We start from the raw sequence: 15714 nt of genomic DNA on the forward strand, positions 1-15714 counted from the left end.
TGTATAATAATACCATGTGTAGTAACTTGATGTAAATGATAATTTGGTATATTATTTAGCACATGTTTTGATCTGCTGTATTTAGCAATAAACTTCGTTAATCCACATTGCTTATATTTTTATATTGTATTGTTTTATTATTTATTTATCCACGGCTTAACCGGTGGCAGCCCAACTAGTGTTCCCAGCTACAGGTCAATGCTGTGTTCCCTTAGTGCAGCTGCACTGGTTCTTACGAAGTTCTTTTTTTTTTTTGAAAGGTCACCGCGCGGGGGGGGGGGGGGGGGTACAAAACCGAGATTTTTGCAGGCAGAGATTTAGGAGAGAGGTGGAGGGGAGTCAGCTGGTTTGGATTGGTAAACAGTCAAGCCAGGCTTCCACATCACCCGTTGGACAGGGGCAAACGGCGGCCTCCTCGCGGCACAAGCATCGGGAGGCGTGTGAGAGAGGGGGTGTCACTGTTGAAGAGCATCCCATTGTAGTGCTTCCATAGCCATGAGAAGCAAAGGAGAACGAAGGTTGATACCAACCACTTAGGTTATAGCGGGGGAGAGACCGACATCCTGTAGAGATCGAAGCGAGGCTTCATGCGGCGTCGGCGCACCAACAAACGCCCAGAAGTGCTAGGTGAAGGTGCACTGGAAGACTAGGTGATCTGCAGTCTTGCAGGGCGCCTCACACTGTGGACAACCGGCCTCGGCAGTGGAGGTGATGCTTTTTCGGAGCAACACACTCCGGGTGTTGATCCGGCCCTGAACCAGGAGCCAAGTGAAGAAACGAACCCAGGAGGGGGCTTGCCTCCGCCATACGTAGTTGTGGAAGGTGGCGACCACCCCACCAAAAGAGCAGAGGTAGTAGAGCTGGGCGGTCTGGAACCCATGGCCAGGTAAGGAACAACGCTCAAGCACCTGGTCGTCAGTTGAAGTGGACAGCTGAACCCTGTCTAGAGCCATCAGCAGGGCATTGAGATGACGAGCCCCAGCGGCGGTGAGGCGTGGGATGAGTTGGGACCACACCTCCAGCAAGGCCGCAGGCATCGAGACCATGACGCTCGTCACATGCGAGAACATGGTGGGCATAAAGCTACAAAGGGGGTCGACAGGCAGCCAGTTGTCGTGCCAGAAGGCGGTCCGTTCACCGTTGCTGACTGCAACAAAAGAGATAACCCTGTAGAGAGGCATGAGCTTGATGAGAGCACCCTAGTGGCTCCCACACTACTAGAAAAAGGGCTATAGATGGGATTGACAGTAATGACGCACCTGACAAAGGGTGCGTCATTAGTATATACTAATGGCGCACCACCATTTAGTGCGCCATTAGAGTTGAAACTACTAATGGCGCACCCGGCCCAGGGTGCGCCATTAGTATCAAATTTTTTTTTTGGAACTAGTGCGCCTGTCCAAACATACTAATGGCGCATCCAGACAAAGTGCGCCATTACTAGTTGTAACTAGTAATGGCGCACCTGTCGGAAAGTGCGCCACTAATGTTTTTTTTATTATATTTTTTTCCTTTTTTGCAAAACTACTAATGGCGCACTGTCACACCGTGCGCCATTACTAGTTCAAACTAGTAATGGCGCACTGGGGGACAGTGCGCCATTAGTAATTTTTTTTGCCATCCACATTCCCTCCCCGGCCGGCCCCTCCCTATCCCCTCTCTCTCCCTCGCCCTCGCCCTCGATCCCCTTCCCCTCTCTTCTCCCGACGCCACTGCCCCGCCGCCTCGACGCTGCCCCGCCGCCCCGACGCCGCCCCGACGCCGCCTCGACCCCGCCCCGACGCAGCTGCCCCGCCACCTCGACGCTGCCCCGCCGCCTCGACGCGACCCCGCCGCCCGGACGCCGCCCCGTCCACACCACCGTCGCCGGAGCACCACCACCACCCGGACCTCATCCCCGACACCCTCCCCGCGCCCCACTCCCCGGCCCCCGTGACCTCCCCCTCCTCCTCTCCCCCTCTCCCCCTCTCCACCTCTAGCAGCTACTTGTTGTACCTATTTTGTTTCATGCAGTACTGAATTTGTATGCCTATGCTTGATAATTTTGTTTCATATAGCTTTCTAGCTCCTTAGGGGGGTTGTTCCTCTTTACAGGTGTGTTAAACAGGGCTTTGTGTGGTCATATGGAGTTTATTAGGTAGAGAAAGTACCTTGTGATTTCTCTAATTTTGGACATATATCAAGTCTCACCAAGACATCTTCATTACAACACTCAGCTTATTCAAGACATCTTCATTACATTCTAGACAGGATAGAAGCCTACTTTGTTTAGAAACAGAGTCAGAATTTGAAAAGGAAAACCCTTAAGCCAAACATACAACAAGCATTGGCAATATAAGTGGAGACACTAATTTTCTCTGACTTGTGGAGGCTCTAATCCTCAGGGATCATGGCTAAAATAATTTTCCATGCCTGATTAGTGATTATCTTAATTAGTTTGTAAACTGTAGAGGTGGTTAGGCTCTGGTTAAAAATAAAAACAATAACAGAAGTTTTGTATTTTCTAAGTAAAAAATCCCAGTCAAGGACAAACTGTAGAGGTGGTTAGGCTCTGCATTAGTTGTTTTGTGCTTCAAGTGTCCCAGTCAAGGACAAACTGAGTGGTTGCAAAATAATATTATGTGGTCAATGTGGATTTACTATTTTCTGGTGATAGTTCTGAACTGGTAAATAAGTTAACATGCGTAAGTGAGACTTGGCATTTTAAAGCTTAGGGTCTTCAACTTCAACCATGAATTGGGATGATAATGTTATTTTGCCTTCTTAACAGAATGGTGTCATAATCAGAACAAAGCTGCTGCAAATGCATACCTTTTTTTACAAGTGCATCTGCACCTTCTGATCCATTTAGAGTTATCATAAATATATTTCCAATGTTTTTTTCATTTCACTGTAGAGTCTTTGCTTCTGGACTCAATGCACATTCATCAGTCATAAGAGATAAATACTAGTAAGTCAAGGGCACCAGAATTTGATAATGCCTCTTTTGAGAAGTATGTCTATTGATTCAAAATTGATGATCATCTTGGTCTATGTCGGCGAGCTTGTGTTATGCACTTCTGCGTTTGACAAGTAATGACTTGCAAAGATGATGATCATCTTGCTAGTTTGCTGGGTTTTGTCTCCGACCATTGTGTCGTGATGAATTTGCAGGTACCCCGAGAGGCCCTTGAGTTTGCCGGAATGTCGATTAACTTCCGTTCCGGCAAATTCGGGTACTCCATGTGTCCTATTTTCAGCAAAGGTCATGCTGAAATTTTCCATGAATTTTAGCATGACTTTGCTAAAAATAGGACATATGGGGTACTTGCGACTAATGCATGGGTCGGGGTATCTTAGTACTTAATTAAGTAGGATCAACTGCCCCTTTATTCTTGCTGCATTACCATAGGTTTTAGGGTGCCTCGGTGTCGATAAGAACCTAAATGATGAAAGCTTAGGCTTTTAGGGTGCCTGGCGTCGACAAACCCTAAATAATAAAACCTTGGCTTTTAGGGTGCCTCGGTGTCGATAAGAACCTAAATGATGAAAGCTTAGGCTTTTAGGGTGCCTCGGCGTCGACAAACCCTAAATGATAAAAGCTTAGGCTTTTAGGATGCCTCAGTGTCGACAAACCCTAAATGATGTAGTTTTGAATTATGAACGTAGGATATGTCGTCATCGGACGACGAAAGTCTCCCGGCGGAGTGCGACTGGTGCCACGACGATCGAGGTCTGTGCGACATGCCTCACCTGGACGATGATCGGCGCTTCAGCATTAAGCTCGAGGAGACCTTCGAAGTTGAAACGGTACACAACGACGACAAGTGTTATTTTCATAATTAAGCATGACTTCAACTATTTCAATGTGTAATTTTCATCTTTTACAATTCGAGTATAGCTTATCCCATGCCATGCAAGACGCTATGTCTTGGAGAGGATGGATTTTGAAGACCATGAAATTTCTGAAACAAAGAAAATTCACCTAAGGACTCATCACGATGTGGACTTTGAAGTAAATCTATATAATTCTGAGAGCGTAACCCATTTTGGTTGTAAAAATTGGGAAGCATTTTGCAAGATGTATGGTTTTGATGAGGGTATGCTTATCACCATGGATCTTGGTAATCCTGACATCAACCAAGACAATATTGACATTTGGGTCCTTGTTGATACGCCTCCAGTTCTACCGCTATGTGAGTTTCTCAAACATAGTTATTAGCTAATTTATATTGTTTATTTCAAAATAGTTGACAGCTTATTTTCATTGACAGCTTATTTTTATTGTTTAAAGAATGTGCGGGAGATGGTAGACAAAACCCACTACACCGATGGCTCCGAATTAACAACTTACAAGGAGAAAAATTATCTGGTCGGATTTTGTACTGACATTGAAAATTACATTATCCACAAACAAATTCCTCAACATTATGGTAAATACGTGCCACTAGTGCATGTGTTCAACTACGGTAACTACCATGGAGATACCCTGGTAAGATTTTTACTATTACGACATCCGTGCATCTTTTGCATACTTCTAAAACTAGCACATCATTGCTAACTATGAAGTTATTACTATGTTTTTCAACAGATAATCCCGGAGAATTGTGTGCCTCATATGATGTATCTGAAAGGTAGTGTTAATGTTTTGAACATACAGCCAGGTCATCCTACGAATCTCAACTGTCCATACCAGATTTCTAAAAGTAGAGACATGAAAATCAAAGGATGGAAAAAATGTATGGACAGTCGTAAGGAGCTTCTTGGAAGCAAAAGGAAGCGAAGCGCAAGAATTGGAGACAGGATGTTCTCCATTCTCCATAATGGAGAGTTAGGGTCTATATTGTTTTATGCTATTTTAGCTTAAATAGGGTATTTAGGTCCTGCCTAATACTGATGATCATGTGCTGATGAATAATTAAGTAGGGTTGGTTCGAAGACTATCAAGATGATGATCGTATGACTTGTTATGAATAACGAGTAGAAGTTGTATGATGATGATTAGTAGGACTTGTTAGGATTAGTATTACTTCCGACAAACTCGATACTCGCGGTCTTGAGACTTGTAATGTTTTATCTTTGTTCTGTCTTTTTAATTTGGAGACTAATATGATGAATTGTATTCGAAGACTAATATGATGAATTGTATACAGAGACTAATCTTCTATTGTATTTGATGAATCTGTTGTTGATGTGTGCTGTCTATATTTTGTTCAATTATACATTTTGTAACCTGTGCAAAAAACAGAAAATAAAAAAAATAAAAAAAAACCTAATATTGATACTAATGGCGCATCACACCACAGTGCGCTATTAGTATGCCGAAGTTACTAATGGCGCATACTGCTGTTGTGCGCCATTAGTATGCCAAAGCACCTGGGTATACATGGCCCCTGGGAGGCATACTAATGGCGCACCGTAGGCTATACTAATGGCGCACCGCGTGGTGCGCCATTAGTAAAATATACTAATGGCGTGCTACTAATGGCGCACCACTAATGCGCCATTAATGGCCAAATTAGGTGCACCATTAGTAGGTCTTTTTCTAGCGGTGCGAGGTAGCCACGCGATCGCAGCATCACAGACCGGCATCCGGTCCAACGCAGACTAGAGCCACACAGACCAGGGTGTGTTGTCGCTCGAGTGCAGTCGATGCAGGAGCTTCACAAGCAGGAACTTGTTTTGCGTCGTTAGGTCCTGGACATCAGAGTTCTCACCCAGCCTACTACTTTATTACTGTGACTGGGCATCCATATTCTCTATCCTCTATTCTTCCTAGCACCTCCTACTGCTCTAGAGCTTATGTTGACTCTGTGAAGTACAAAAGTCTGTATATGTCCCAAGTGCTTCATATTCGAATATGGAAACTTCAAAATTTGTTCCAAGTTTTGGGCCTTTTGGCCGTTTGTGAATTGCACAATAAGGACAGAAGGTTTCCCTAATCTTTAAGACAATCTTTTTTTTTGGTAAACCAGAAAAAAAGATCTAAACCTAATCGGCTACTGGTACAATGTTAGAGGAATAACAATTTAATCTATTGCCAAGGATCTAGGGCCTTATGTTAGGAGATAAATTAGGAATCCGAAATACAGAAAGGAAATATAAGAAACTTAGTACAGTAAGTACCTCTCTGTAACCGCCTCAATGTTGACTAGTCTCTGCATCCTGAGTTCTTGAGTCTTGACCCAATCAATTCATTGACCCCTTTAGAAAATTAAGCAATTTGTTTGATCTTTTATGTCATTGATGCTAGTTCATTGGAGTAACTGTAATAATATTTCTTCTCATTGCATCAAATAGCATGAAAGCAAAATCGATTTTTTTCATATAGTATTGCTTTTTCTACAATGTACTCCTTCTGTTCCTAAATATAATTCTTTCTAGAGCTTCCACTATGGACTACATACGGAGCAAAATGAGTGAATCTACACTCTAAAGTACGTCTATATACGTCCGTAGGTAGTCCGCATTGAAATCTCTAAAAAGACTTATATTTAGGAATGGAGGGAGTAGGTTATAGCTGTATTACTTTTTCCAGACCTTAATAATGCTTTTTCCATGCAGCAACTTGCTAGTGAGTCCTGGTCTGTGGCAGTTGATCGCGCATGTGGGGGGCTTCTGGATGCATTTATTGTCACGTGTTATAAGGATTTACATGTTTTGCGAGAATGTGCAAGTAAAGTGAATTTCAATAACCTTCGAATTATTGTGTATGATTTTACTAGGCCACGGTGAGATTAAAGGCCCTGTATCTTATTCAATATTCTGTTACATTTTGATGAATTCTAATTCTCTGACCTTCTATAGATTGATCATTCCTGATGGTTCACTTCCTACAACAGAGCACCCTACAGTACTATCAGTTATTCAGTCAGAAAATCACACTGTGCTGAATGTATTGGTGGATCAAGTACTGCATTATCTAATCTCAAACAACTACTCTGTTTGTTTCAGAAAAGTGGTCCATTTATCATATGCTAAATACCAGGAGGCACAAAATTTGAGTATTATATAATGGAATTGGACTGCCTTTACCCCTACTTATGTCATATTTCAACCATTTGATATCTTCGGTACCATTGACTGTGCGGGTTGAGGATGGAAAAGTTGCAACAAGCCAACAACTGAAATCTTCCCTGGATGGATAATTATTTTGAAACTAATAATCCAAAGAAACCTGACATCTGTGATGAAATAATTTTTAATTATGAGATATAATAAGCATCACACTGTTTTTTATGGTCAGATCCTTCAATTTGACATATTATTATTAGAGCAACATTTGCAAAGTTCCTTTTTTTCAGGGTCATGCTGAAAGGCAGGTCCTGGTTAAAGATTATGAAGTCGGAAAATCTCTTGCATTTGATGATAGGATGCGGAATATAAAGGAAGTGTATACTTCTGATGGAGACAAAATGTAAGTCTCGGTGGTGATGCTCATATATTAGTTTGGTCATATTCTAGCCATTTACTTGTTATATCAAGCAGTTTACCATAAATAATCCTTGCTAGAAGTAATTTTAGAATCCTTATAGGCGTTTCTATCTCCATGTGCCGCCAAATATTCATGTAATTGCAGATTCCTGCTTATCAATTTAGATTTGATGAATCACCATCTTGCAATTTTAGCGGGAGGTACTCCCCCTTCTGAAAAAACATCTTGCGATTTTGTGGGACCGACTAGCTCGAATGCACCGATATGGATGCGGGTATCAGTATCGGGCCAATACGGATACGTAAATTCGACATTTTGAAAAAGTGCCAATACGGATACGATGTATTATTTTTAAGTAATTGATTTAGTGTTGGCCCGTCCAGGTGATTTCTCTATGATTGTAACATGGCTCCACAATGGTGCCCTTAGATTTGTAGGTACAGTAGGAGGTTCAGCAGAGCCATCTGGAGGAGATGGTTAAACTAAGTATATTAGGCATACCAAGCATTTCATTCTTGTAGAGTAAATAATTGGATTTTTCTTGAGTTATTTTTTTAAGGGAAAGAAGGAAAAGGCAGATTCAAAATCTTTTTTCTTCGGACTTTCCCAAACACAAAATACCTCCTTGTATTCGCACTCTCAAATGAGAGTGGAATAAATTCGACTTTCATATAATATCTTAATAGAATTCCATGTAATGATCAATGCATTTTTTTGATTCTATATTGAGAATATGAGATCTTCAGAGATCAGAGGAGAAAGAAGAGGGGATGAGCTTGGCTGGGCAGGAGAAAAGGAGAAGAGAAGTGCACATACCTGGCTGCTGAGTGAGAGGGGACGTTGGTGAGGAGGAGGAGCAGCTCGTCGCCAGCTAGCCGCTGCCGCCGCCAGCCCTGGGTGAGGAGCTGCTAGGCACTCAGACGCCGGTCGCCGCCTGGTGTGAGCTCGGGAGGGAGGAAAGAAACTGGGAGGGAAAGGATGGGGGGCATTGGGGTACTAGGGTTGCTGCCTGCCTCTTAACTGGGCTGAGTGGGCTCTTCGATGGGCTGAGCCGTATCCAAAACGAATTGAGAAAGTATCCTTCAAGTATCTGAATTGTTTCAAATCATTTATTTACAGATACTCCATGGATACGTAGCGGGGGTGTATCGGTACTAGATACAGTATAGGATACTGATTCGCTGGTCGCCTGAAGTATCAGTGCATTGGAGACTAGTGACTTGAGATCAGTTTCTGGAGTTCCCCAGTTGGTTTGATGTCACACGGGGTCATTTGGAGGGCCAACTAAGGACAGCTACCTGATTCACAATCCGCTTGTTCATGAGTTGTTATTCATGCTTCGCCGCTTCCTATATAAGTAGAGTTATTTGAAGTATGCGCATCTTTAATCAAAAAGCTTACCTCACATGCATTAGATGCAGAGCGAATGGTCAGAAATGATGGTCGGCGGACATACCATCATCACCAACTTAGTCTTTTATAGGAGTAGAGAAGTTAGAGTATACACTCATGGAGTGTTTGGCTGGGCTGTGGCTTTAAAATAAGCAGCTGTTGTCTGTCGGTTATTGCAAAGCTGCTGTGAGGAGTAGAGCTATTTGGAGAGCTGGTTGTCTGGGATGTGACTGTAGTACAGTAACTAGAATACTCGTCCAATGCTGATATTCTGTTTATGTACTGATTTAATGATAATAACCTCATGTTTCCCCGACTTGTGAGCTGTTGTATGTAGTCTTGTTAGAATAGCATACTTCTTTTAGCTAACTTATTTAATAGAATGATGTCATGTACAAACAAAATGCTTGACATATTATTTTCTAGATATATTATTAAGCCAAAATTTCAACATAGTGCATTCAACAATATGTTTTGCATATGTGATGCTACTAAAATGTACTTTAAATTCTTTTGCATGTCATTCATTATTTAGAGGTTTCAAAGTATTCTGCTATTTTTATACCAACAAAATCTGCCACCAAAATTGCATACACATAATAGTAATAATTACCTAAAAAATGCATAGCATGGCAGCAGCAGGAGCATGGTCACATGGACAAGAACCAATGTGTTGATTTTTTTTTGGTCTCAACCATTTATATAGATTACAAGCAATTCACTAAGCCAAATCTGAATCCATTCCTCTTGTAATTTCGTCCACCACCATCCATTTACGACTACAAGCATCCATTCATCATGAGAAAGAAACCAAAGGGAAAAATAGAGAAGAAATCCAAAGTCAGGATCCAGCGCGGGCTTGCAGTCGCTCGATGGCAGGCTGCTGTGAGGTGGATCCAGCGCATGCTTACGATTGCTGGATGGGCAGGCTGGTGGTCCTATTCTTGCCGGTACGGGGCTGCAGGGCCAGCTGCCGGCGGGGGTCGTCGTAGTTGCAGAGGAGGGCCGTCGAGGAGCAGCGGCGTCGCCCCAAAGTGGGTTTGCAGGGGAGTAGCCGTGCCATGCCTTGCTGCCTGAGAGGAGCCACACCACGTCTAGTTGTCAAGAGGAGAAGCAGATCGCTGGATGGTGCCTTTTTCTGGTGTCTGGAACCGGAGGAACCACAAGAGGGCAGTGGTAGTGGCAACCCTAGTGCTGCCACCTTGGATCTCGCATGGGGTGGCGACTCGGGGATGGGAAAAAATGAAGATAGAGGCCGGCCGAAGGGATTTCTGTGCGAGGAATATCCATTATACGTGGTATCAGCGCGTAGGATGTTTCAAAAGCCAGAAACAGATCCAGATATAAGCGTATAAGATGGCTCTCGCTCCGCCCCCGCTCCCACCTCCTGCCGCCCCTCCGCCTCCACCACCGCTGCCCCAACTCCGGCCACCTCTGTTCCCAACTCCGTCTAGCCTCCCCGTAGCCACCTTCACCTCGCTCCCGCTCCCGCCAGACATCTGGCTGGCTGACTCTCAGATCCAGGTTGCCGTTCGCGCCGCGCTCGGCGTTGGAAACGCCATGGGTGCGGATTTTCAGGATCAGGTTTGGTCTGCCATCTTGCAGCCCATCACTCCATTTCGCCACAAAAACTCAGGCATCCTCCTTGCTGCCAAAGTCGAGCGTGCCGCCATGGAGATCGATTGCCTCATGCTTGCATGCTTCCTCCAAGGTTGCCTGGGAGGTCAGACCGACATGTTCATGGTTCTTCAACTCTCGCCCTCGGAATTCCGCTTCACCGTCTCCTCGATCCCGGTCGCTGTTGGAGTTGTGTCGAATATAGTGTACAAGTTAGGTTACAGTTGGACTCTGAGTTGTATTGTGTTTAGATAGGATATGTAGTCGTGTCCTAGTAGGACACTTGTATCCTAGGCCTCTCTTATATAGCGGGGGTAGACACACGATGTAACCTATGCCAACATAATAGCACCGGAACGCAGGGGAAGCCGGCGGCATGTGCCGGTGTCCAGGGCGACCGGGTGCGGTATTGTAGCGGTGTCATGGGGAGGAGCGCCCATAGTCAGGCCCCAGGGATGTAGCCATATCGGTGAACCTCGTTAACAAATCTTGATGTCGTGCTCGTGTGATTGCTTGGTCCTCGGATGATCAACGGTATGCCTCAAATTTATTCTGAAAAGTGGTATCATGAGCAAGGTTTAAGATCAGGGCGGATTGTGTTGATCAACGGTGAAAATATCGTGGAAGAATCAGCCATCGAGATCTGAAGAGACGACGTGGCGTCACTATCGCATCAACAACGCCGAGTTGAAAGATACTCGAAGTTGGCGAGGTCAGGACGTGGCCTGCGGCAACGCAGCTGGCAGCTGGGCCAAGTGCGGTCTGGCCGGGGGACGCGGTTACGCAGTCCAAGCAGGCGTGCGGCTGGAAGGGCCAGCGGCGTCGTACATGATTCGACGAGATGTGGTTCAGCGATATGATCTGGATGCAATCAGAAGCAGACGAGTATGTTGGAGGTCTTGCTGATCGGATTTGCTTTCGGCGAGATGCGCGGGTAGCAGTGGATCGATCGAAGCGGCGGGGAGCAACTTGAGCGCTCGTGCGTTCGTAGGGATCAGAAACCAACACGGCTTGTGGGCATGCCTAGGACGTGGCAGGCTGGCACATGTGGCTGGTCGTGTGCTTCCTTGGTGGGCTAGGCCCTTGTGTAACCGTGAGGTGGAGGTGATGCTGCCCAGGTACGTGCAGGCAAGGCCTAGTGTGGTCTACGCGTGGAGATACGATGTGCAACACACCAACAAGCTCACGTGAGATTTGTTAATTTGGACAAAAGAAAAAGGTCTTCGTGCATACACAAGAGAGGCTACAAGCAAACAGGGACAAGGAAAAGGAAAAATAGTGTTTTGTTTGGACGGAAGTTTTTCCTGCTAAGTCAAGTTTGTTGTGAGTGCTTTCGGGTGTGCGTGCAGCAAGGACAACGACGGGCATATAGGGCTTGGAGGAGTCTGGAGCGCGTCGCGGCAGAATCATGCATACACATGGCGTCCAAGATATGCACAGATGTGCAAGCAGTCATGGTGCAAGGTGGAGCATGGTTGTAGCCGAACAAGTTTGGCTGGGTCGGACTGGACAGTCTGGCGGATCGACGCAAGTCGGTTGGAACAGAAGACGGTGGTGGGATCCGCGATGACGACGTAGGAGCGTGATGCTGATGGTGACCGACTTCTGGGGCGTGGAAACACGTGGCGCAGGCCCGAGGGCTTGTGTGGCTTCGACAAGACTATGGCGCGGGATTGATTCAAGGTGGTGTATACACGGAGCTTGAAGTCGATGAGGCGCAGGGGTGGACTGATCATCTACCATGGAGTCATGTTGAAGGTGGAGCTGGATTGAGAGGCTACGGCGTAAGTCGACAGAGAGTCGAAGCCTATTCAGCGGGAAAAGCGAGTGACACGTAATTCGGACTGGAGCCCAGTGGTCTGATGAAAGCGTGAAACTCGTCATCGGTCGGTGATGATCGGTGGTACTCTGCAGTGGGGTCTGAGTGGTGTGGGTTCACGACCCTGGAGACTCGACCGGGACTGCAGAGGCTCGACGCGGTAATAGCGGCGAGGTGTGCGGTATGCACGGGACGTGGAGACGGGCCAGGGCTCTGGTGGTCATACATGTGGTGAGACAACTGCTAATTTGACTCGGGATGATTACAAGCAATTGTGAAATTCCTTCAAGTTTCAGACAGACGGTCAAGAAAGGAGCGGTGATGTTGAGTTCAGGTAACTCTTATGTGTGACATCCAATATGTGAGTTGTTCACTTTCATGCAGGTCAGTGATCAGTGCGTGATGGCGTTGGACTGATACTCTGGAAGTTGGAGCACAAACTAGAGTAACAAGGAACTTAATTTTGCTCGAGTGTTGACTGTGGTCAAGAAAAGAAGGGACTACAAGTTGCAGGTGGAGTCACATGGAGTCTTTTGAGTAGCGGCGGTACTCATGGGATAAGCTCAAGTCCAATGTACATGGAAGTTTGACGCATTGACGAATTCAAGGTGGTGGAGAATATTCGCCAAGGTGGAGTTTGTTGGAGTTGTGTCGAATATAGTGTACAAGTTAGGTTATAGTTGGACTCTGAGTTGTATTGTGTTTAGATAGGATATGTAGTCGTGTCCTAGTAGGACACTTGTATCCTAGGCCTCTCTTATATAGCGGGGGTAGACACACGATGTAACCTATGCCAACATAATAGCACCGGAACGCAGGGGAAGCCGGCGGCATGTGCCGGTGTCCAGGGCGACCGGGTGCGGTATTGTAGCGGTGTCATGGGGAGGAGCGCCCATAGTCAGGCCCCGGGGATGTAGCCATATCGGTGAACCTCGTTAACAAATCTTGGTGTCGTGCTCGTGTGATTGCTTGGTCCTCGGATGATCAACGGTATGCCTCAAATTTATTCTGACAGTCGCCCTGGCTATCCTCCGGGAGAAGGAAATCGCATCGCCCCGCATCCACATCTCCTTCTTCGTCTGCCCGCCTGCGGATGCTGCGAGAGACTCGCCAGCCTCCATTGCCCCTCGCCTTCTACCCTCGCCTCCCCCACCATTGCCATGGCAAACGCCCACTCCCATACTCGCCGCCCCACTCATGTTGGACATCGGCGATCGCCTGGAACACGCCTTTCGATTCATCTCACAAACACTCTGCCTCGACTCCGTGGTTGGTCTCTCTTTTCAGGCTAACCTCTGGCAGGCAAATCGCTCCATGGTCTCACCGCCACGCCATGTTTCCACAAAACCCCATAATACCATCATATTCTTCCACAACTGTCGCCCCCCCCCCCCCTCGACTGCTTCCTCGTCGCTGCTCTGCTACAAACTAGGTTTGGGGGTAGGGCAAAAAACTTCGATGTCCAAAGGTTATCCACTTCAGCGTTCTCCTTCTGTGTCGCCTCGACGGCTGCGCATGCCTCCATTACCGCTTGCTCTCCCGTCTCGACACCTTTCTTCTTCGCAACGGTCATCGTCGTCAACCCAGCTGCCGCCACCGCCAATGCTACTTCGAGCCCTGCCTCGCCTCGGCGCTCGCGCGTCATCAGTCATCAAACACCTACTGAGGTGTTTGCTCCGCCCGCGTTCCTTCCAGACTCGGGAACCCTGCCGGAGCCGACAACAATGCCGCTCGACGCGCCAAATGAGGTTAGGCCTTTCCGTCATGGATTCAATTTCTTTAACCGGATTCTAAACATGTAACACACCGAGATCACACGTCATATTTACCCACCTCGTCATGCACCAACGGTCTGTTTTTGGATCTTTGCCATTCAAATAGTGTTAACCCAAATATTATGCTCATAACAAATGCTCTAGACCATTACTTCTCGGTAAAACCAGTTTTCCAGGTAGCTAAGCTGTCACAATTTGTGTTCCGCTCCTCGGTTATAACAAAAGAGGTCAGGTTTGAAATCCTCAAGAGCGCGCCGTTGGTTTTCAAATGCTTCTCTCTCTACTTCTTTGACCAACTTTCCACAGCCACTGCTCATGAGCAGCTCCTTCTCCAGACATGCGGACCGCCCACGATCGAGCCAAACCTCGTAGAAAAACATAGCATGCCTATCTCCATCCTCGGCCCACACCCCTCCACACTATGCATGCAACGCTCTCTTCCAAACAAATCAAATAAACAGGAACACACCCAAGTACACAACGGCTCAATCCATGCCTGCACACTCACCTCGAACACGTCTCCAACAGCTACCTGCCACCGCCCTACATCCACTACATGCACTCCCTCGGACGCTTTGCTTTTGACCAATGCTGAAACTGAGGGACGGAGCCTTTCGCACGATCTTCATACAGACAAACTCGACCCATCCACCCCTTCTCTAGAGCCCGTGACACTCGACGTGCATGCCCACCACCGCTCTCAACTGACCTCTGCTTTGGTCTCGGTGGAGCCGGCCTATGCACCGCGCCTCTCTGCGCTGGGCCCTCCCCCCACGAACCACGCGACCAGAGTGGACCGCCCGCTCCCGCCTGCATGCATGCATGCGCCTCTGGAGACCCAAGAATCTGGGCAGAATCGAATCCCTCCAAGGCTTGCGTCAACCACGCCTCATCCATGCCCTGCCCAACTGCAACACCTGCTCTCTCCATCCGACAACAGTGACCCGGCCAGCCCTTTGACCGCATGCATGACGCCACACATAGATGGTTCTCTGTCACCCATGTCCTATCGAGACGCTCTTCTCTCCCCCCTCCAACATGCACCCTCACCCCACTCAGACACTCCTATAAATACCGCATGCAACGCATTCCATCACACTCCACACCAACGCCCTCTCTCACCTATCCTCTCCAAGTGTCGTTGCTTTCGCTGCCTTGCACTGGATCACCAAGTGCAGCTCTGCCGGGATCCTATCCGGTGTGCTCGCTGTTGGTGCTCCGGCCACAAAGCTAGCCGGTGCCGGGCAGTCCGCCTCCTCCCTTTCTTCGCACGCCTTCCACCAACTCCAGCCGCCAACCCAGCTTTCTCCCTTCAACACACCCCACCGCCGACTCCTGCCATGGCTAACTCAACTGCGCCTACCCCAGCCGACCTCGCCCTGCCACCAACCCTTGGCCCCGTGCCGAAAACGGGCCATCAGCACCACTCCTTGGCATCCCAGTCGCTCGCATCATCCCGCTCTCCGCCACAACTCACACCACGGCCTACCCTACTCCCGCTCCACCACCACTCTCCCAACCTGTTGACCTCGAGGCGCTTCACGCTAGCCTCAATGAGGCTCGGGCTGCCGCAGCGTTCGGCCCGTCTCCTCCGAACTCTGGGAGTGCTCGCCATGGGCGCCGTTTCGGTTTGCCCATCGAGCTCGCGCCTACCATCGTCGCGCCCCCATGCCTCGTCAACAATGTCAGCCATATCG

General features: G+C 47.4%; 1 protein-coding gene across 1 annotated transcript in view; it reads left to right on the top strand.

The window, feature by feature from the left end:
- The window catches only part of LOC123129362 (structural maintenance of chromosomes protein 6B-like), a 59821-nt gene that overhangs the window by 11708 nt on the left and 32399 nt on the right, over nucleotides 1–15714 (top strand). Inside the window, exons 13-15 of the mRNA XM_044549553.1 lie at nucleotides 6544–6710; nucleotides 6787–6889; nucleotides 7284–7396. Of these exons, the coding sequence (XP_044405488.1) occupies nucleotides 6544–6710; nucleotides 6787–6889; nucleotides 7284–7396 (383 nt within the window). The remainder of the gene's footprint in view (nucleotides 1–6543; nucleotides 6711–6786; nucleotides 6890–7283; nucleotides 7397–15714) is intronic.

The sequence above is a fragment of the Triticum aestivum genome, chromosome 6A (assembly GCF_018294505.1).
Source record: "Triticum aestivum cultivar Chinese Spring chromosome 6A, IWGSC CS RefSeq v2.1, whole genome shotgun sequence".
NCBI classification, from domain to species: Eukaryota; Viridiplantae; Streptophyta; class Magnoliopsida; order Poales; family Poaceae; genus Triticum; species Triticum aestivum.